At 35.2% G+C, this 24,118-nt stretch overlaps 1 protein-coding gene across 3 annotated transcripts in view; it reads left to right on the plus strand.

Moving 5' to 3' along the window:
* The first annotated feature begins 569 nt into the window (after positions 1–569).
* Positions 570–24,118, plus strand: part of LOC115454036 (RB1-inducible coiled-coil protein 1) — a 28,313-nt gene continuing 4,764 nt past the window's right edge. For 2 of the 3 annotated variants that reach the window (XM_037442128.1, XM_037442130.1), the window contains exons 1-20: positions 570–811; positions 2,133–2,277; positions 2,519–2,709; positions 2,877–3,118; positions 3,851–3,978; positions 10,774–10,988; positions 12,377–12,588; positions 13,967–14,149; positions 15,568–15,740; positions 16,766–16,952; positions 17,268–17,551; positions 17,689–17,745; positions 17,815–17,938; positions 18,918–19,450; positions 19,746–19,992; positions 20,391–20,561; positions 20,654–20,772; positions 21,236–21,395; positions 22,169–22,306; positions 22,702–22,810. In XM_037442128.1, coding sequence (XP_037298025.1) covers positions 2,210–2,277; positions 2,519–2,709; positions 2,877–3,118; positions 3,851–3,978; positions 10,774–10,988; positions 12,377–12,588; positions 13,967–14,149; positions 15,568–15,740; positions 16,766–16,952; positions 17,268–17,551; positions 17,689–17,745; positions 17,815–17,938; positions 18,918–19,450; positions 19,746–19,992; positions 20,391–20,561; positions 20,654–20,772; positions 21,236–21,395; positions 22,169–22,306; positions 22,702–22,810 — 3,541 coding nt within the window. In that variant the 5' untranslated portion in view covers positions 570–811; positions 2,133–2,209. The remainder of the gene's footprint in view (positions 812–2,132; positions 2,278–2,518; positions 2,710–2,876; positions 3,119–3,850; positions 3,979–10,773; positions 10,989–12,376; positions 12,589–13,966; positions 14,150–15,567; positions 15,741–16,765; positions 16,953–17,267; positions 17,552–17,688; positions 17,746–17,814; positions 17,939–18,917; positions 19,451–19,745; positions 19,993–20,390; positions 20,562–20,653; positions 20,773–21,235; positions 21,396–22,168; positions 22,307–22,701; positions 22,811–24,118) is intronic. The other variant, XM_037442129.1, reaches the window with a different exon arrangement.

The raw sequence follows: 24,118 nt of genomic DNA on the forward strand, positions 1-24,118 counted from the left end.
AACAGAAATTTTAGACCCGTCCATTTATAAGAAAAAAAAAAAGATTTTTTACAAAGCATCAAGATAAGCCACAACAGGCGAATCAGTGAAGCGAGTCGCTGCGCGTGCCGTACCGTTGCAGCCCGCTCCACTCCAACCTATTACACTAGATACCTACTGTTATATTTCAATAATTAAGTTTTTTATCTTATTTTTATTTACCCAAACGAAAAATAATAAAACAGAGAAGCATTATATTTTATAGTACAATAGTTTTATTCCTAGGTTGTATTCCTAGTCCATTATTTTGTATACTACTAGAATATTTTATTGGACATAGTAATAATCGTTTTCAGTCGTAAATAACTATACAAACAAAACACAATATTCAGTCATGGCATAATTATATACGTTGCATATAACAATCATTTGCATTTGACTAAAAATCTTTTGTTTTGTAATATTTTGTATAATATGGCAACATTTCACTAAAATTCGTTTCGATACAGCAAAAGTATGTTATGTAGCATGCTTTTACGTCATTCTATTTATACACACAAAAAAAATACAGAATGGGAGTGCTAAAGATTCAAAGTTACTGGAACAGACAAAATCTATCTGTCATGTCAGCTGAGTGAGTGAACATTGAGTTGAGAAATGGTAGCCTTATGCAGTTTTTTGATTATGGATTAAAATTACCACGTATAGTCTGGAAAATATTCCATTGCAAGGATCTGGTGAAATTATATTCAGAATGTATGTCATTTGTTTAAGATTATTTTTTTGTGACAGTGAGAACCTTCTATAACGTTTTGCGTTATTACCAGACTACGTAAGTGTACTTAGAATCTTTTGTTGTTCATTTGGGTTTAGACGCAAAAAACATACCGTTCTTTTATGATGGTCATCGTGGAATATTTGTACTAGTAATTGTGTACTTTAAACGCAACAATAATTTAGTTTTTATTTATTTTAGAAAACATCTGGATCACTCCTAGTGCAAAATAAACAGCCGTATCGCGTTGTTTATTTTGGCTAATATGAACTAAAATGTGTAACGTCGTTAACAACAGTTCGATATTGTTTTGAAAAATGTTTACATTGTAATGAGGCTAAACTATATTATTGCGTAAAATAGATGTTGTATAATAATAATTCGTTCATAATTTAATGTTTAGATTAGTATGTATGTGTGGAGTGTTGATATGTCTATATAAGTTTTCTATTTTGGTAGTTATTCTGCGGTCGCTAAAAATGAATGGCTTCTATTCCATTTATTTATTTTTTTACACTAGTTAATTCACCTTTATTTTTATGTTTTAATGTACCTACTGGTATTTTAACATTTCACTAAATCAGGAAGTATTGCAAGTTATATATATTGCTTTAAGATAACTTTCATACAATAAAAACATAATAGTTTATAAATTCCACAATTGTCTTTATCCATAATTGCATATTAGTTTTAAATAAATCCAAACATTATATTCCCAACATAAAAATTTGAAGCTAGTTTGTTTTAAATACCTCTAAGTTTTATTAAAAAAAAAAAACATTTACACAAAGGATTTATAAATTAATGTCAATGTGCAATCCTACAGCCAGGGTAGTTTATGTTAATTACATAAACTACCACAGAAAAATACTAAAACTACCACAGTTGGTATTTTTAGTTTCATTTGAATTATGATTATACATTCACCACATTATTACATGTTTTGACCATGTTCTTATAATAAATTGTGTAATTATAGAAAAAAAAAAGAAAATAATTGTTTATGGAATAACTTTTGGTAAATAGAGTATAGTTATAAGGGCTTTTTATTTCTAAAGTGTGGCTTTTAAAAAGCATAATAGATTTTCTATAAAGATTTTAATACGTAAAGTAATATAGAAAATTGCTTTAAAATGAGTTTTTATTTTCTTTATGTTTTTAAATTATGATATCACAATTGCTTACATGGATAGAAACATATAGATCAATTTATTCTTATTTTAAAGCAGTTTGAAGTGACTATAGCTAAGGTATATAACATGACGTAAACTATTTTTGATGACTTCATACCATAATGATTTAAGAAAATTATAGAAATCCAAGGTTTCCGCAGCAATGCATTTAATCAACATCATACTTACAATAAAATCTTTTTCAGCTTTAATGGATACATTGTACATGGTTGATAAGTTGAACAGATATAGTCTTAAGCTGTGATTGTAACACACTGCCAAGATGTTGTATGTATTTCATGTAGATGCTGGTCAGATGACCACATATGACATGAGTCTCACATTGCAAAAGTAAGTTACAGTACTTTAATCACTTAGTATTACAATGGGAATTTTTGTTACATAATTTGTTTGTAGTATAATTAAGGTGATATGGACCTCACTGATAAAGCATGTTATTAAACAGACAATAATATAATTAGATTATATCACCAAAAACATAAAAATTGTCTATATTGTGTTTATATATTTAATATTAATTTTCCCATAACACTTGGAGTTAAATAAATTCTAAAATGTTACTAACTTTCAGTGTGGCAAGCTTGAAAATGGCAATAGAAAAAAAGACTAAAGTGCCAGCAACTTCTTTAGTGCTGCTTGTTAGTGGAGGAGAAGTCCTTCAGTCCGACCACATGGTGTCTTCATATAGTGCTGGCACTGACACTAATCCTATATACATGTTTAGCAAACCATCTGTTAAAGAGAGCCGTTTGAATCAATCCAGTAAGTGTTCTGTTGTAATATGTGTGTTCATGATAATTTTGAATGTAGTTATAAAATTATGTCATTGAATTATGTATACCGTTTTTTAATTATCTGTAGTTATATCTTGTATGCCAAATACAAACTTTTGGGGATATTTTTTTGTTAATATTTATATAAACTTTTAGTGTGTGATCTGAGCCCTATTGTGGAGTTAAGCACTGGAGAGTTTTCGAGTGACTCTAGGAGTGCATTTGATAGCAAATCAGTGGCAGAGCTGAAAGCTCAAGTGGATAAGTGTTGTTCAATGTCCACAACAGTGCACACTGTGAAGACTTGTGCATCTCTCGCACAGCAGTTTAGCGACCTCGCGCATGAAGTGTCCAGGAGTTGCGACCAGTTGGTGCATGAACAACATTTACAACATCAGGTAATATTTAAAGTGTTTTGTGCATTATGTTTTTTCAATTTAATTTTGATAAAATCAATTTAGTTTTGGGCTTTTTACATTTCCATATCTCAAGGAGATCCTTTACAGGATCATTTTCTGGCCCGTTTCTGTCTGTTAATACTCTTTTTCTCAGAAGCGCGTAGATATGTGAACTAAAAATAATATCAAATACTCGGGCCGATAGCCACTTTCAGCTGTGAAAAAATCAAACATGTGGGTCAACGCAAACAAAAGATAATACTGTTTATGTTGGCATATTTTGTGATTTCACAAGGGAATTAAAACTTATACTTTCTATTGACTTAGACTCATGAAATTTGGCAATATGGTATGGCAACAAGCAATGTTTTATAGTATATGTAAAGGAAAAAAAATTAAAACTGTAAATGTACTGTACTGTATTACCAAGAAAAGTAGTTTATCTAGAATGCTTGGTGCACAAGGCCCACTTGAACTGGTCTCTTTTTTCTTCTAATATAAGATAATACCTATATAGGTAATGAATTTCATGACAATTAGAAAACATAAAAAATTACATCTTTGTAATACCCTTATTACAAAGCGTCACAAGTCACAAAATTAGTAGCATTTTGTGAGTTGCAACATTTGTAACTTTGTGAGTATTAAAGAAATGTTATCCTGTTGCATAATTTTTGTATGGGATGACTATTGCAAAAATTAAGACACTACCGTAATATCTTTATTTCACAGGGCTGGGCGGCAGTAGTCGCCAATTTGGAGGACATATTCAGTGAATTTTGTGAACGGTCTCGAAATTTTAAAGAATCCTTCAGGAAGCACAGGTTAAAAAAACAAGAATACCACGAGAAGTTGAGCACGTGAGTTTATTTTAATTGTACTTCCTTCTTTGTATGACTAATGAGTCGTATACGTAAAGAATAGGAACAATTTATTTACCTGTCTTGTGTTCAATTGTTTCCAGAATGTTTTATTTATTACTCTTCGAAATAAATGAAAATCGCGTTACATTTGTTTAATTACCCAGTGCAATTTTAGGCGGTATTTATGTTGGAACTACTACAGTGATTCCATGCGACTAACGCGGAGCTAGAATAGAATATAGATAGATTTCTTTTTTAACCAATTAAATTGCTGAAAATATACTTTTACCCTTTATTGGACATACTTCATTGGAGCAGGGACGCGTGGCTTAATCGATTCCATACGTTCATAATTTTTCTAAGTCCTTTCTAGGCATTTTGAATCACTATGTATAATGACGTCATGAGCGCTGTCGTGTTATTGTTTAGAAAGATTATAGGGGAACAGGAAACCGACATCAGGCCGACCATGAAGATTGACGTCAGCTATGAACTTTTAGAGTCACAAAAGCATTAGACAATACCTATGTCGCCATATATCTCACTCTTGTATTCATAAGATTTTAGTTTGGCGGTTATCACGTAACATTAATATTAATTACTATTTAGATTAACGAATACAATGAGGTGACATTTACTTTGGCGACTTTTTTATTTTAAAAATATATTGTGTAAGCGGCGATAGCCTAGTTGGTTGTGGAACGGACTGCCGAGACGAATGTCCGCAGGTTCAAATCCCAAGGGCACACACCTCTGACTTTTCTAAAAAATTATGTGTGTATTCATTGTGAATTATCGCTTGCTTTAACGGTGAAGGAAAACATCATGAGGATACCTGCATACCTGAGAAATTCTCTATAAGAATTTTCGAGGGTGTGTGAAGTCTACTAATCCGTACTGGGCTGGCGTGGTGGACTAAGGCTTAATCCGTCTCAGCGGTAGAGGAGGCACGTGTCCAACAGTGGAACAGTATATAATACAGGGCTGATATTATATTGTGTATCGGATTATGTACTACGTATGCATAATTAATAAATAAAACTGGTGTTTATACTGATTGCTAATAGTTTTATGATAAAATAATAATTGCCGCCTTTGGTTTGATCTACATATGTCCACATACCTCATTCGAACGAATAATATAAACTATACGTCGGTTCGTGCCAAAAACTTCTACGTGCTCCATTCTGTGAATAAGTACATTCTATGAGATCATACGATAAACATTTCGTCATATTTTCATATGAATTATATCAATAATGAAATCGAGACATAAATCATTATATACAAAGGCGAATATCCCACAAGGTCTCTAACACTCATATTCATATACAATAAATCAGGACGCACTGTGCGCCTGAACGCAGTATTTGCGATTTCAGTTATTTTTGGCTTTAATAAGAACGGTTAAAATTCGACAAATTTCATTACATACATACTTTTCAGTCAAGAAATTCTTTATCTTTAGGGTCTAGTGAAGAACGGTATTAAAATTTCAATCTGGTGACTGTATTAATTTCAATCATGTGATTGCAACTTTACCAGCATTAACAGCGCTGTATGTAGATCATCGGAATGTAAATTCGCCATTGTCTAGGCATCCCTCGCGTCCTCCAGGGGCATGTCAAGTCGACCCACTTGATTGATTGCAAAGAATAAATTAGAGCGCAGGTGTATGTGGAGTCTATATCGGGAATGGTTTGAACCTTGGACACAGCTTGCCGCTTGGTGGCTCACCTCTGATGTCTTAGATTGTATCGAGTTCTGAGCAGTTATCTAGACCAGCGGTTCTTAACATTTCGGTTAGCAACTATAATTTATCCAAATGTTTTTTTTTTCGTAGACCGCGAATGCTTTTTATGTAAGGTTGTGCGTTCATTCACTTCGAACTTATAAGTCATAATATATTAATATTAGGCGAACTTACTTAATACTTCCATAAACAATCAGGGTTCTTTGGTCTATTTACCAAAGGTTAAGAACTGCTGAATCAGAGGAGATACAAGTGCCTGCTACATGTGCGCTGCAGTTTCTTTATGTCAATCATATTTATACAAAACGTGTCTTTCGCCAGCGGCTTGATCTTATCGATGTTATTTATGAGTCTGGTAACGTTTGGCTTCGGACTCATTTTGCGCCTTTTCTAATGTATAATATAGTTTTTTTTTTATAATAAGAATTAAATAATGGTTAACTATACGACTAGCACCGGAAATAGAAAATAGGGTACTTTACAAATTTCGATTTTAACAATTCTATACGTAATGGCTAGTATAAGAAAAATAAGCTTTTGAAACCATTTATAAAAATGGCGCAACGGGGCAACAATTCATATTTCAAATAATGCAATGTGCAAGAATATGTGTGTGAGGTACTTAATCGTTTCATCTCTTTTTCGCGCACATCGTAATTCGTCATGACGTCACAAAGGTATTATTCCGTCTCTTTTCCGTTTTTCGTCATCTAGCCCTTTCGTTGTGATTCAAAGTCTTATGCCATGTTGATTTTAATCGTATTTTTAGCGCACTTTCTATTTAAGATTTAAAATTATTTGAAAATTTATCTTAAATTGAATAAGAAAGTATGAAAAAAATAGCATATTCTCCCACATAGAGCTCACACGGCGCCGTTCGGGCGCTCATCGTCATACTTCTTACTAAGCACTGACGTCATAAATGCAATCTGTCTACTTCAGAATTTAATCCGACCGCATCAAATGAAATGTGACAAGCAATTTTAATTTTGTGCCTTATTTTATCTTACAGGATATCAGAGAATGTAATCGCATATTCCGTATTGTGAAAAACAATATTAATGGCTTTTTTCCTCGTTACATTTAGTATGGTTTCACAACTTGCGTGTACATAAACTGACCTACGAGCCCCTAAATAACTAACAGTTAATAAGCATCGTTTTATTGGCATAATCATAGGTCGTTACCTCATAATAGTTTCAGACTGCACTCGGGGATACAAGGTCATTCACATGAGACCGTTACGTGATAGCAAATGACCTGTGTAACAGAATTTCATATGGTATAATATTGTGTTAAGACTAGTTTAGCGACCGCTAATCCCAACATTTATAAATTATCAACCTATTAAAGCAACAATTTAAACATGGTTTTAAAAACGAACGTGGCCAGTACAACTTTGAAGTGCCCATAAAATATATTATTATTAGAAGTTGGAATCTTATAACGTGTCGGAACAAAGAGTTTTTCATTTCTTATCTATACGATATTTTTATACGAAATATACTCTTGTAGTTGAGGCAAACATACATTCTAGGTTGAACATAGAAACAGAAAATCACGTTTGTTTTGTTTGCGGAGGTTTAATAACATAGGTACATTCCTCGTTATCGGCAATGTTTTTGTACGCTCACACTCGTGCGTGACTGACCTGTGATTATGTTTCGATTATTGTGACGTAAAATGGGCACTGTTCTGTGCACAGGGGCTGTCGCACTCACGCACTTGAAAGTGGCTAATAGTAATAGATACGCACGTGAAATTAATAAGACGTTACCAATGGAAATTTTTAATTCATAATCAATCTAATAAGTGTTTTGTTTCATCTACTGTTAAATTGCTTATCGTAAGTAAGTGATTAACAATGATTATTAAAAACTTGGATTAATAGCTTTAGTTTGAGCATAAGTGTAACAGAAATGTATAATCAGATACGGGTCACAATGAGCCGGATCCATGTTTTCATATAGGGCTTTTTCTAGGTCGGTAATTTAGTTGCAATCCAGTAACCCTGACCGACGGAGCGTGACCCACTTCCCGTCTAGCTCATTCTCGCGCACTGCATATGACACAACGTGACGTGTAGTGTTCGTAAGTGGCGAGACTAGAGGTACATGATTAAGAGTGGCACGCTATTTAGTACTCTTAGAGTCTTAACTCTATAGAATATATTACTTATTTTGGTTTACTGAGGTAGATATTCGCAACGGGGTGGTCCAGAAGTGTTATAATTAGCCGGCCAGATGCCGTAGATACACAAAATTGCCTAAAAAATAAATAATCCGTTCACCAGAAAATTTCATAGAATTAAGCGCTGGGCTAATCTGAATCTATACTATTATATAAAGCTGAAGAGTTTGTTTGTTTGAACGCGCTAATCTCAGGAACTACCGGTCCAAACTGAAAAATTCTTTTTGCGTTGGATAGCCCTTTGTTCGTGGAGTGCTATAGGCTATATATCATCACGCTATACACAATAGGAGCGGAGCAGTAATGGCTAATCTCAGGAACTACCGGTCCAAACTGAAAAATTCTTCTTGCGTTGGATAGCTCTTTATTCTTGGATTGCTATAGGCTATATATCATCACGCTATACCCAATAGGAGCGGAGCAGTAATGGCTAATCTCAGGAACTACCAGTCCAAACTGAAAAATTCTTTTTGCGTTGGATAGCCCTTTGTTCGTGAAGTGCTATAGGCTATATATCATCACGCTATACCCAATAGGAGCGGAGCAGTAATGGCTAATCTCAGGAATTACCGGTCCAAACTGAAAAATTCTTTTTGCGTTGGATAGCCCTTTGTTCGTGGAGTACTATAGGCTATATATCATCACGCTATGGCCAATAGGACCGGAGCAGTAATGGCTAATCTCAGGAACTACCGGTTTGAACTGAAAAAATTTTTTTGTGTTGGATAGCCCTTTGATCCCGGAGTGCTATACGCTATATATCATCACGCTATGACCAATAGGAGCGGAGTAGTAATGAAACATGTTGCAAAAACGGGGAAAAATTATTAGTTTTGAGATCTTCCGTTGCGTGCGCTGCGTAAACGGTTAAATTTATGTAACAATGATGTATGACGGGATTGTTCCTCTTAAAAAGTTCTAAAAAATATATTATAAAACAAAGTCCCCCGCTGCATCTGTCTGCCTGAACGTGTTAAACTCAAAAACTACCTAACGTATTAAGATGAAATTTGGTATGGAGACAGTTTGAGACCCTGGGAAGAACATAGGCTCCCGGGAAACTACTACTTTTATAACGGAAAACTTTAGCCTGAAAAACTTTATAACGCGGGCGCAGCCGCGGGCAAAAGCTAGTTACTTAATAATTTCATTAAAATCGCTTTAGCAGTTTTAGAATGCATAGTAAACACACACACACGTTTATTTTTATATTCAAGAAAATCATAAATTATGTACTTACATAACATTTGAACTCATTCCTTCATTCTTTATACTAAGAAAACATTTACTTATGTAGATTTTTCAGTGGTTGTTATTTGATAGAAGAATTCTCTTTGGTCTGGTATATTTTTATTATTCTAACAAGGCTTATTAAAATGAATAAAATTCTATGAAAGTTTAAATAAAAAGCAGTTAATAATCATGCTTAAAAATCCGAAAATCGTGCACGCTCATCTGTTCGGCTTCAAAGGGGTGAGAGGTTTATGAACTTTATATTTTGTTGCGTCCTCTCTGACCTCACTTATCGCTATTCAGCGCCTTTTATAACAGACTAACTTTTGCTTGCGGCTTCGCCCGCGTAAAGCAGTTTTCCGGGATTTTTTTTTCCGACTTAATATGTATCGTTATATTATGACCAAATTACACAAAATCCATTATAAATTGTAGCCTATGTGTTATTCTGATGTATAACCAATATTACTATAAAGTTTCATCCAAATCCGTTCAGTGGTTTTTTCGTGAAAGAGGAACAAACATACATACACCCATCTTCACAAAGTTTCGCATTTATAATATTAGTAGGATAGAAGGCGAAGTTATGCTGAATATTTTCACCGGTGTCAATTAATCTTTATTTAGATCACAAATTGAGCAATTATCGGGTGAAAGATTTGCTCGCAGACAGTTTTATCAACAGCTTTATCTATCTAAAGATACTATTCTATTACATAGTTTTTTCAACATTTCCTGTTTACTTTTCATTACTTATAAATCTCCAAACTATCGTGCATTTCTGCATGACGATGAATATTTATCATTCTGTTTTTATTAAATGTTAGAAGCTTATGATGTAGTTTATATAATATCTTCAATCAAGTGTATTTGAAACATTTACCAACCTATCTAGTGTTTTTTTACTTTTGCCAAATTGTGATTATGTGTAATGACAGCGAATATTACAATCGTTATGAAAAGCAATTGTCGTAATTCTGTCGAGACACGTGCTATGCCGCCGTTTTGGAGTTGTGTCAAAATATATAAAGTATCTTTAATATATCTGTCAAGTACTACCCACAAATATTTTCCAAACCTATTTAGAACCGTAAATATATTTATGCATATAACTGGATTTCATGAAATTTGTCGTTCATCTGTGTTGACCTCTCAAGCGACGATATCCTGACTATTTATAAATGCACTGCAGTGAATTCTACGACATAATGTGACCTTGCACGTGCACTCTACGGCAATCTGCAAACTTCACCTATGGGGAAGTTTTACATTCCACTGCGAACGTTTGCGGTTTATGCTATTTAAAACTATACTATGTATGTTGATGGATGCTGTTTTTGTACCGTACCGTATTAAAAAGTATAATAATTATGTTACGCAAAGACGGCAGTAGATAGAGAAAGAGCGAGCGACAATAGAGTTAACGATACGAATTTCACTTTTTTTAGGATAAACATGAAATTTGCTAATAATGGCTGCCGTGAATGAAAATCTAATTTAATGTCTGATGGAGTAATCTTGGATTTATTGATTACGTCATGAACCCTAGAAGTATAGTATATAATCTGCTTACATATTCATCGTTCCATTTTATAATAATGTCCATTTTTTTTTAGGTTGAACGAAGTTTTAGAATCTCTAGGTAAAATACCGTTATTGCCTGCGTTGCAACATAATGCTGAAGCGCATCGGTTCTCGGCGTTCGATGTGTTTGAGGAGGCAGAATTCGATGGACATCCATACAGGATCAGCCAGCCTTTCGACAACAGTTCTGAGAACAAAGCGACGCAGGATTTCGGAGTGGAGGCGTTTAAATTATCGGAGGAAGATGGTGAGTAAAAATATACCTAATGGTTGTGTATTTTTTCACATTCGTCATCGTGCAATCAATGCTATTCGTAAGAGGAGTTACGCCATGTTCTTCAATGCAATTGTAAATATAAAAAAACAATATTCAATCGATGACTTTACACCTAAATCTGAGAAGTAGGCAATTCACCTCCGTAAGTTCCTTTTATACATTATGTTGAAGGAAAATGGAATCTAAGAAATGGAAATTCAATAAAATCGTGCGTATTTTTCACTGTCACAATCATAATGATTGGATGACTAAATTGAGATGTTGATATTATTCTTTAATGAATTCACTTCATACGTGTTTCTTGACCTCGAGCATAACTTTTGACACTGATTATTTTATTGAATTTGGGTCAAATTAAAATATATGACGGGACAACGTGTAGTCTTATTTATAGGTATTTAGCGTCGTGTAAATTTGTCACATTTGTAAATTTGTGATGAAATTATTTAGTGTTATTTAATACACGTTTCATGATTTGTAAGTTCGTAATGCTACACGCTTCTATTGCCCTTGTGAGGACTGATGAGTCACCCGCTATTATTTTTGCCTACTGAGTACCTACTTGTTTGTAACCAAAACAAGTTCAAACATGAATTTGTATGAGCATCTGAAGGCGCCTTCCACAGCACTGGCAAAATGTCAAATCGCCATAAGTTTGTCAGTTGCTATGGGCATTAGTTAGGCAATTGGGGAATACGCCTGAGAACTATTTTAACGGTAACAACGAGTTATAAAACCACGTGTGTAAGTCATTATATTTACCTCCTATATTTTTTCTGACATTTATAAACAAGCTCGCAAAGTAATGGTCTGAAATAAATACAGTTTATTAATGATATAAAATGGGAACGTTAAAGAAAGATTAATTAACAAGCGAGTATTATTTCCAGACTTTAAAATAGCTCTACCTTTCCACTTGGCGTTTTATAATGACTTTGTTTTCCTCAAGATAATGATTATAATTAAACATTATATCTATTTATTGTTACAAATTGTACGTTACTTTACGGTTCTCACTTAACTTCTAGAAAAAAAAGAAATGTGAAATTAAAAATTGATATCTAAATTATGTATTTCCATTATTTAATAAATTAAATATAAAATAGGTAAGTATAGATTGAACAGGTCAAGAAAACGCAAATGTAAACAACTACCTTCTTAATATTCCTTTGTTCCGACTTGTAAATTACACCAAACACAATAACGATAATCAAAAGCGATAGTAAAATTGCATAAGCAAAAATGAAATATATTTGTTTACATTCAGATTTTCTTCTTCAATACAAAAAAAAATATAGTTTTGTTCTTTAAAAAGGCACTTAATGACAGTCTTCTTACAGTTTATTTTTGTATTTCAGTGTTTGAACAAAATGCTTCGACGAGTAAAGACACAGGCGCTGCTCAGTCAGGACCTGTCGAACAAATCGATCAGTCTGACGAAGGAGTCACGTTCAAAGCGCATTCTTACGAGAGCAAGGAGGAGCCTACGTTATTACACTGGATACTGGCGCAAGGGAACAAGGCGTCCCTGCAAGACATACTGGACTATTGTCAAAAAGGATTGGCATTGGTGAGGTTTTAGTACCAATTATATTATCTTAGATTTTTGTTTTATTTCCATTTTTTTATTATTCTGTGATTTTATTAGTATAAGCCTTCATATTCATAAGGTCATAAGATGGGAGTTAAATTTGAATTAATATTCTGTTTTGTTTGGGGGAATGATCCCCATCATGTCACAGGACGCCAACACACTTTGGTTCGTTTCCTCATCAGTAGATTTAAAATATAGACACTATATTGTAGGTTTTGTCGTCTGTCTACTAAGAATACTTTAGGGAAACATTTGAAACGGCGGGATGCATGCAACCGTACTGGAGGCACAAAAGGTGGTACTATCTCAAAGTCTTATTTCTTATCGATGTGTGTTTTTAGGTAATGTGCGAACATAAAATTATTATATTATTTACGTTTAGTGTTGTTCTTGCGCTGTCAGTTTTGGGTTACCGTTGTTTACGATATTAACACGAGGTTTAATCTTAAACTGTCGAATGCAAACGTCGTGACAATCGCGTGATATCGATTCGTTAAGTAGAGCAACTGGAGAGGTGTAACACTGGCGAGGGCTAATGATCGGAAAGATAATATTTACCCTATATTGTGTTGAAGATAAGTATACCGGATTTGTGTGCGATGAAGCATTGTATTATCGATATGATAAACAAATTTACATAATATTATGAAAGCATTTCTAAGAGTTATTGTAATGTTCTCATGTTTATGTTTAGTTTAAAGGTGATAGGAAAGTTTTAAATAAACAAATGTTTACTTAATTAGTCGATATCACTATTTTTACTCTTGTTGCAAATAAATAATTATTTTTTTTGTGAAAGTTGTAAAGTCATCATTATACAGGTTGTAGATAACAGTAAGCATCTTATATGTAATAGAGAATAAGTGTATTAGACCGAATATTTATCTTATGTTACTTGGAAAAGTTGTATTTTATATACACAAATATATCTTTCTTTAGTATAAATATATATAAATTATATCTTATAACTGTCCAAAGCCTTGACCTAACAATAAAAAATTATTTGATATTATTGTCATTGTTGAGGTGACGGCTCATCTGCGTAGGTGTATCATCTATGGCATCATATGATGATTAATTAATCTTCTGTCGTATACTGATATTCGACCATAGATAATAGGACAGCGGCATAAGCAAGCAATTTTTGTCTCATTCGAAGAAAGTACTTAATTTAGAAACCCAAAAATAATTTGCTGATTGCTATGACGGAAACAATAAATTACAAAGATAATAAATAAAAAAACGAACACACATAAAGAAAATAAAAATATGAAGTAGGTACGACTGACAAGAGAAAAAAACATGCAAAAGTACAGGTCTATTGTTTTACAATTAATTTCATTACTGTTTATAGCTTGATGCCGAACCTTTGAAAGAGCGGGAAGCGGAGTTGTACAACATACTGGAGTACGCGAATATGCACGGCCTGAAGCATATAAAGGGCATCGAGGACCGCCTGTACGCGCTCGATCAGCTACTGAACGATGTGAAGAAACTAGAGAGAGACCAACACGATCAAGCCGCGTCGCTCATACAGGTATTCAATGTAATTACTAACTATACGTACTTAGTTAACTATACTCAGTAACTAAGTATACTTAGCTAGAGAAATATCTTTTCATTAGAAGATGTTGGTTATTTTTTTTTTTGGTGCACTAATAGAATATCAACTGACGAGACGTGATTACCCTTCGGTAATCACCACAATTATGCCGGCCTGTTGGATCCGGATATACACAGGCTGATCCCAGGTCGCCACACACTTTGAGTCACTATAGCGGCATTTAACATCTTTTGAACGGTGGTTGCTATCCGGGCGGATATAAAATATATTTTACCACCAGCACATATTTAAAATGAATGTTCTGGCTGGATCAGGGTAGCACCACTATCTCATAGATTATCGACGTGCAGATATCAGAAGCCCAAATACTTAGAATCCTTCCCTAATTCTTATTCTTTATTTTGAGAAGAGGTTTCGTTTAAGTCCGGTAAAACGTCCATGAATTTGTTCGAATTGTGGGTGTTTATGCCAATCATTGAATATCAGATGACCTGGTTATTTACTCGCTGATGCATTAGTAAAATAAAAAAAATACTTTTAGCCTTGTATTGCATGTAAATAAATAATTAACTCTAGGACTTAGAGTCTAGGTAAAGCAGTCTGCTTCGTATTTTTACATACCAATCCCTAATTATAGTTTGTAGGTGAAACTGTATTTAACATGCAAATACATTTTATTTACATTTGCTATCAAATCGACCTTAATAGACTGCTTTCACAATTTCGCCAATATAAACAAACATGTTTATAATATGGGGCATTCCACGTTAAGCGGGCACGAAAAAAACTCGATGTCTCAGATTTTCGTAATATTTGATTATGTTATACTTGTATATGTCCTCTATCCAGATACAAAATATTATTAAAGTATAAAGTCTGGGGCCTTATTCTCTATCCCGCACGTTATTTTAACAGTGCGTAACAAGCACTTAACACAACGCATCATGTTTAGGACTATAGAAATTTGGCTTACAGAATACCATTCCACACACATTTCTCGAAGATAACATGACACGGCCGCGTTACGCGTTTACACTATCATACAGAATAAGGGCCCTGGTTAGCGAGTTAAAGGACTTTGAAGTTTTGACTGGCCGGCTGGTATACGCCACTTCGAATCCAATTATCAAGTTTTTAAATGTTACAATAAAATAAATAAAGCAATGAAATAAATACTTCATTTAATGAGCTTTTTTATTGTATTTTTGGAAATTGAAAAATGATTTTTTTCCTTGAAAAAAATGTGTTTAAAGTTTCAAACTTGAATTTCACAAAGTTGGCATATTTATATTTATAACTATTTTCTACTAAAATAGCCAATATTGTATATAGATTATCCTTGCCAAGTTTCGAATGTTATTGTGGCTTATAAACTTTTTTCCATTTTCTAGTGTCGAGAGCGTTTCAATTCGGCCTGGGACCCGTCCGTGCTCCCCACCTTGGTGCAGTCCCACTGGTGTCAACTGAAGAAATTGCTGAAGGGCCACCAGACCCTCGTCGATATTAGACGACGCATTGCCAAGTCCAAGGACGAATTGTCGCACATTTTGAAGGCTCGTTTAGAGTAAGTGATAAATTAATTAATATTGTGATATGGTTTCTCTTTATTATAGCATATATAATTTCATTCACGATTAGAGAAAGTAGAGATACTTTCTCTAATCGCTTACAGTGTGCGTAAGAAGCATAAGTGTACTCGTACAATACGATGAATAGCGTAGGGTAAAGTTTAAAGTTTGGATCAGTCCGCTTACCCCGCAACACACCCGTTCAAAAAGTTGTGGGGCGTGTCTTCATGGATGAAATTACCTATACCAAAAAGAAAGTTGGGTATTACAAAAAAAAAACACATTCATTAATTATTGCCTTGACGTATTTCACTTGTGTCAATATTTGTAGTAATTTTAATTAAACAAAATATTTTTACTAGTATGGTGTTGTAATTATGGCGATATGGATGGTGTGTAAAGGATGTTGTGGCGAGATACGCATATCTGTCCTTGATCGCCATTATAAATTATAATAAAACTTCATTATATTGACTATGATGTTTAGTTTAAAATATATTTGTCGGCTTTGTTCCAATAATGAAAGTAATAATTACCCAGTTTTGAAATATTTTTGATTACCTTTTATATCTATCTCCTCAAGACTATCAAATAGTATTAAAATAAAGCGGTGTTAAGATCAGCAATAAACTTGCAGAGGTTTCCTTTGGAAAGTGATTTTTACCGTGTAAATTACCAAGACAAGCTGACTTCTGCATATTTTAAATCCTGTAAAATTTCGGGCTTGTCTCACAAACGCAATAGGGGCTCCAATCTCTATGACAGTGTTAGCTCGTAACCAGGCCGTGTTACGTTATCTTCGTGAAATCAGCGTGGATTGGTATTCTGTTTGCCAGTTTCAAATGTCTCAATACACAAACTCATTAGTTGCTTGTAAGGAACTGTTTAAATACAAACACCAACGTGTGGTATAAAGATTCAGATCCCTGAAATTTTTTACGCAATATATTGGCGTAATTAGTCAGTTTAAAGTTAGGGTAATTTTGACGCATAATAAAAAAAACTCCGTGTAACGTTGCAGGGCGGTGCTGATGATCGAGAACTCGATGTCGGTGCAGGACGCGCACGCGATGCTGTCGTTCCAGTGCTTCGGGCGGCTGGCGCGCTACGTGCGCGTGCTGCGCCAGCTGCACCGCGCGCCCGCCGCCTTCGTGCGCGCCGCGCACGAGGTCGCGCGCCGCCGCGCCTTCTCGCGGCACCACCTCGCCGTATGTCGACACCACTTACTTTTATTGGAATTCAAATATCATATTCTGAATAATTCATATAAAATATTTTGTCGACATCACCTCTGTCTTTATAATACGTTGGACTTGATGATGAAACGATGTCAAATTCATATGTGGGACTATCGTCTTTTTCATTTCCTATTATCTAAAAATAACCAAAATACTCACAAAAAAAAACATTAATAATTATGATATGTAAGAATCACAAAATAAGTCGTCCATAGTTCTACAAAAAAAAAAAAAAAAACAATTAGCTTAAATGATTATTGCCTTCTATAACTTTTGTATTTTCAGTGGGCGACTGATCTAGCAGAGAAACTGCACAAAATCCACGATGAGGAACTGAACAGACGCCAGGAGTTCAACGCCATGTTCGAAGGTCATTTCCTGAAGAGTCTGTTCCCTGGTATGACGGAGATACCGCCCGCGTTCGCGACTCAAGCGCCGCCGCCGTTCGATGAGCGCCTGCCGAAACTCACCGACGCCGATGTAGAATATATTGCGAGCGCCTTCCCCGAATTGGCTAAAGATGTGCCGAATTACGATATGGAATCGACTATCAAATTTTTCCAACAGAGGTATGTACAGAAAGAATAAACTTCGGTGTTGTATATTTATTATGGGTTTATAATAGCCTAAAAATATATTATTTCTTCTTGATGAAATTCAAACGGATTGTAATCATGAATATTGATTTTTAAACAATATTTTTCAGGATCAGCGTTTCTAGTAGCGACGAAAAGGATGTACACGTTCAAGTAGACTTCGACAGGTGAGTAGCTTCCATATTAATTCAAACTTCGGTAAAGCCACCTACTAATATAAAACCACCTGTTCACAGGGACTTTGAATCAGAAACAGAGACGTGCGACTTCGAAAAGTTGAGCAGACAAAACGAATCGAAGCGCATCGACACGTCGACGACATGCGCGCCGGAAACTATGGCGGTATCAACAGTGACTGAGGTGCGAACTCTACCGGTTATATTGGAGACAGTGGAGAGCCCCCCGCGGCCCGACGAATTCGAAAGTTCCGACTTTTACATCGAGGAGTCGCTACCGTCCAGCCTGGAATGGGGCCGGGACGAACGACAGGTGCACGCCAAAAACCTAGCATCAGTTGACGCCAATCTTGTAAGACCTTTCTCGTTCTCGGTCGAATCGATGTTGAATGGCCCTCGCTTTAAGCGTCAATATCGAATGGATGTTATGGCGTCTGATGTATCATTGTGTCGCTCATTTTATAGTTTTTTGCACGTTTCATTAAACAGATTAAGGTTAGATTATGATTTCAAAATCATTTTTATAACTATTCATTTTTGATATATTAAAATGTGCTCATTATATGCAACGACATTTTATCAGTTACAAATTCGTAACATTTTAGTCGTGATATTAACTGTAATATTGCTTTATTAATTTTTTTCAAACCATTTCATTCACCATTATCAGACGCCATTATTATCGATTCTGTACTGGTGCGCGTATTAAGTAGGCAATGAATTGATCGATGTATCTTTTTATTTATGTATAAGGCTGCAGTAATGAAGGCCTTTATGTAGGGTAAAATATTTAGATGAATGGTAGGGATACTGGAAGATACGAGTTATTATAGTTGTGATATTGATTTAATAGTTTAGAGGTCTTACTTGAATGGTTGATTTATTTATTTTGTTGCTCCTGTCTTCACCGGCCCCGTAAGATGTAGTTTTTTTTTTGTTTGAATACCCCTGTCTCCATCGTTATTCATTTATGTATATATTTAGAATTATAGGCTTTATATTGATGTGTGGTTCAACGAATATTATACTTTGTGAAGTTAAAATTATAGCATAAATTTTGTTATAAATTTTCATTGGCAAAGAATGTTGTCAATATTAGTGAATAAAAAAAACTATTTAATTTAATGTGCCAAAATAGTAGTACACGTTGTTGCTATTTTTAGGATAACATGGATACACACAAAATAAACATCGAGAAATTGCAAGATTTTCTTAGAAAGTTGTATGATCTGTGCAAAATGAATGTGATGTACATAATGGAAGAGTTGGTGACTCTCAAATTAGAAATAGACAAGCAGAAGAAATATGTAGCTGAGAAACACACAGAAATATTAGAAGCACTGGAGAAATGCAACGAAGAATCGGCATTAATGTTTCGTGAACAGGCACAGAGATTGACTGTGGATCATGAACTGGAACTCAGTGATATGAAAGCAACTGTCAGTCGGAAAGATGAAGTCATTTCGTCATTAGAAAATCAATTACATAGCCAGAAGATCGAGCATCAAAAAGATGTGGAAAGATTAGAAAAGGAACACCAAGTCACAAAAGAATTACTAGAGAAAACAAGAGAAGAAATGAAAGGATACATGAAGAAAATTGAGGAAATGGAAGCGATGAAACAAAAGGAAATCAAAGAATTGCAAGAGAAGATGCATATGGATTACAAGGCGGAGATCGAATCTCTGAGATCTAGGTACGTTAAGCGAACCATAATGTTATTGAAACTGTTGTATGTTATCATTATACCTGAGTCCAGGTGACTTTTGATTATATTGTACAATGACATCAAGCTTTAGAAAATGTTGTTCTATACTAATAACGATGTGATAATGGGCGAGTCGAGAGTAAGTCGCCATATCAAACAAACAAATAAACAAATATCTAATATCACTTTGCTTGACCCAAGATCGATAATAAAACCAATACAACTACATCATCGAGGCAATCACCAAAAAAATCGTATTATAACTAACCTTTTTATCTATCAGGTTCCGTCTAGTAGCGCTCACGAATATGGACAGGTCTCCATCGGAATCCAGCTTAGAGAAGATAGAACGCACTGACGTCATCGAGATTTCCAGTCACAACGCGATTGTGATGCAGACGAAGGAAAATGCTGAGGTAGAGAAGGAAGAAGCGGTGAGGCAAGCGGTTGCCAAGTGCGAGGCGGAGTGGAAACAGAAGTACGAAGCGGACATCGCGCTGTTGAGGACTCCTCATGATCTTGAGAGACAAGTGAGTTGAATAGGGACAATGGGTTCACAATAGTGATGTTTGTATCGATTTTCGAGGTTACTTGTATTATGTGCATGCTGTGACGACTCGTAATTAAAACAACATTTAGCTTTTATTTGAAACCCTGTATTAATCAACCAACCAATTGTTCTTTTTCATAGATAAGCTACTTTTAGGTTCCTAGATTGATTTCTTCAAAATATATCTTTTTTTTTAATATATTGTGTGGTTTCTTGGAATCATGTGTTCGGAATACACCATTTGCAGACGTGATATTTTACATATTACATGAAATGATAATGAAATAGACATTCAAGCATTAGCCTACTTTTTATAAATATAGATTAGGGCTTAGTAGATCAAGAATAATATCTCCTAACTCTAAATTATTGTCTCAGGTGTCATTAACTGACGTAACTAGACGACTATTGACGGAGAAGGATCGTCAGTTAGAGTTGGCGCGTGAAAGGGAGCAGGCTCTGATGCGAGAGAGCATCAAGTATCGCGACACGATACAACAGCTCACGGACCCCGAGACCAACGATTGTGATGAGATGCTCAAGACGCAGGTAAATATCTGTCTGACGTATATATACGTTTCTCTGCTTTCGATATTTTGTAAAATTACCTTTATTGTTATGATTTTAATGAATTATTTTAGATGGCAACTTTGGAAAATGAGAAAGCGCTTCTGCAACAAGAGTTACAGGAATTAAAGAAGGAATTGGAGAAGAAATCTGAGGAAGGAGAGAAAAGCAGAGAAGATGATAGCGACGGCAGGTGCGTCGGCGTGATTTTTTTTTAATTGTGCATGGTCTTATTCTCGTCTCCTTTTAAAGCGTTAAAATCACTTGCTATAATGTCTGGTTAGTTTTGCATCAATTTTGTTAATGTGTCGCGATTTTTATGATGATATGCAACGGCTATACTCGCAGTATTTCTGCAGTTGCTCGTAGCGGCTTTGTCGTCTATCATTTATCTAATAATATAAATAAAAAAGCCTTCACACAATACACAAAATTTTAAATTAAGCATCATTTGTACGTACAAATATGTTGTTTGTGCGGTACCCGTGTTGCTAGCGAGCAGGCAACTGTTCGCGCACGTCTTTATGCAGTTTGCGTACATCTCGCGCGCACTTATATTTCGCTCTAGTTACAACGCGGCACATATTATTAGTTTGATTGAAATATACAGAAATAATAGTGTAATAATTGAGTATTGGATGTGTCGTGTGGTGCAGGTCGTCGCCCAAGAAGGAGGAGTGCAGCGTGCGGCGGCGCGGGCGCTCGCACACGCCGCTGGGGCTGGCGGCGGGCGCGCTGGCGCTGTCGGCGTGCGCGCCCGGCGCCACCGTGCTGGTGCTGTGGGACCCCGCGCACCTCAACTACACCGTGCTGCAGGTCGCTCACACGTGCAGCTCTACTAATTATACACTTTAAATCGCTTATACATTTTTGTATTCTTACGTTTTTTTTTTCATAACTATAAAATAAACAGTTAAACTTTACTTAAAAAAAAAGTTTTTAAACTCAACGTGTTTAGGCGATTTGAAGTGAATTTGTTCAGATACTTATGTGGCTGACTACTTTACAAATATCAAACGACTGTAAAAGGAAAGGAACCCACTGCTATGGCATACAGTACCCCTAGCACGAATAATAAATAATTGCTCCGAGTACTCGTATCGTGTAAGTTAATCTTTAAGTACACTTCTATAGTTTTTAGACGATATAATACGTCAAAAAAGCGATTAGTTCTACCGTTTCTCACCCACTGTTCTATGGTAACACGATTTACTTTTTGAGGGTTACACGTGCTGAATATACATTCTGGCGTTTTTAAATTCGTAATACGCTCATCGCGGCGCTATTCAAATATCTATAGAAATATTCTTGCTAGGGATACTGTATACTTACTCTACTAATTTGTTAATGTATAAGTGCGTCTAAATATGACGAATGCGTTTCGAATAAACGCTATGTCCACCGCCCGCGTATTACAGTAACGATACTCGTAATGATTTATCATTAATTCAACAACGGTAAGGTCAACGATCTCACAAGAATATATCGCGGCGCATGCGGTGACCGACTAGCCGTCTTTTGCTATGTATCCAGTACTCACCCACTGAATACCACAAAGTATTAAATGGCTTATGTTGTTATTGTTTTAGGAGGCGCAGATAATGTTCTTTGTACATAGCGATTGCTTGCCGGCGCTAGATCTCAGTATACAAGTCAAGAACGAAAGTGAAAGACGACTCTACGCGGTTGCCGTTGTCGAGTCTAAGGAACATTGCTATGCAAAGAAGGTAACAATATTTGTAAACACCTATATCTTATGAATTATATTGAACTATTAAATTATTCATTACTTGTTACTTCATAAAGCTTAATACCGTGAGCTTGTGAAGAATTTAAAAACACTTCTCGAGTTATCCATAAACATCTGATATTCAGATATCTCCGTCCATTCCTAATTTACATAAAAGTAGTATAAATTATTGAAATAACTTTTTTTACTTACGATTGAAAGTTCTATCAAAATCGACTCAACAATTTGCAAGATTAGTCTAAACAGACAAATGGCTTCCAAACAAACGTTAGGCCATACATCTGAATAACTTGCCTGAATAGAATTAGATTAAAACCATTATTTTTATCACAAATTTAATTATTTATTGAAAATGTTTTGCACGATGTTCAGAGCGGGAACCGTTACAACATGCCGCGCGGGTCGCGGTTCTGTCGCGTGCGAGTGAAGCCGGCGCGCCTGCACCCGCCGCCCTGCTGCAGCGCCGACCACAAGCACAAGGGTGAGTCGCCATGACCCCATCATCCCCTCGCTTATATACCTTGTGTAAGATAGGCTTAGTATATACATGGGTGTAACTAGTAACTAGGAGCTGTGACAAAGGAAATCACTCGTATTTTTTTTATATTTTTATATGGCCACAGCAAAGTTACCCCACTATTAGTAAGTGCACACTGACGAGAGACGGTTATCCTTATAATTATAAAACTGATAATTTTGTTGGTTTTTAAAGTAGCCTAGCTATATTCTAAGAGTGGGCTCGTATCAGTACCACATGGTCCACTAATAGTCCATATCTCCTATTCGATCTGGAAAATTGTGGGGAAGGACCATGTTCAGTAGTAGACATCCTACGGCTGATGATGATATTTCCTATATCTAAATATATTTCCGTAGATCAACTTTAATGACGTACCTTTCCATCGCATGCAATATTGAAATATGGAGGCCAAATTGTGGTATTTTTAAATCTGTTTCACTAGTCATGATATAGTAAAAAAAACTTTTAATTAGAGTTCCCGAGAAGGTGGAGATGTTCATAGAAATGTATTATAGTTTTTATCATTTGCTGGAGTAACTATACACAAGCTATTTGTATGGGTACTTTCTAATATTTAGTGGGTAACTACATACATTAATACTTATATTACTGTGTCTGGTTAGAATGGATAAGTGTTGTGCCAGAACTTGTTGCACAAGCGTTTAAAATACGACTAAATTCTTTGTTATCTTCATAGATCATATTGCAAATTAGATTGCAGTGATTAAAGTAGAAAAAAAAAAACAGATTTTGTGTGTACTATGTTTTTGTTTATTTTTTACTATGTAATAATTCGCATGCGGTTATTTACTCATCCATTTGTTTATGTTGCTGTACAATATTGGGGAAATTTTTATATGGAATATGAATATATTGTCATATTCTCACATAGTTAATGTAATTGAGAAAAGTCATCTGACTGCCACTGTGGCGTAGTTGTGCTGCGTGCGCTGTACGAGACTGCTCTAAGATCCTGGGTTCGAATCCCTGGTTAGGTAGTTGTATTTGGGTTCTTTTATTCAGTATCTGATCAGAGGCTGGATTTAGTGCCTAATATGGCGATAGACTCATCCCTCACTATATCATGGCTCAAAACACACATGGTGAAAAGTAGGTGCCCTGGTTGCACTTCTGCCCACCCCTTTCGGGATAAAGGCGTGATTTTGTGTGTGTAAAAAGTCATAATTATTTTTGTCTTTTATCTTGCTTCGTGATTGTACCGCTTATTCAAAATACTTACTATGAAATTAATAGTATTACGATTGGCAT

Source organism: Manduca sexta, chromosome 23, assembly GCF_014839805.1.
Source record: "Manduca sexta isolate Smith_Timp_Sample1 chromosome 23, JHU_Msex_v1.0, whole genome shotgun sequence".
NCBI lineage: Eukaryota > Metazoa > Arthropoda > Insecta > Lepidoptera > Sphingidae > Manduca > Manduca sexta.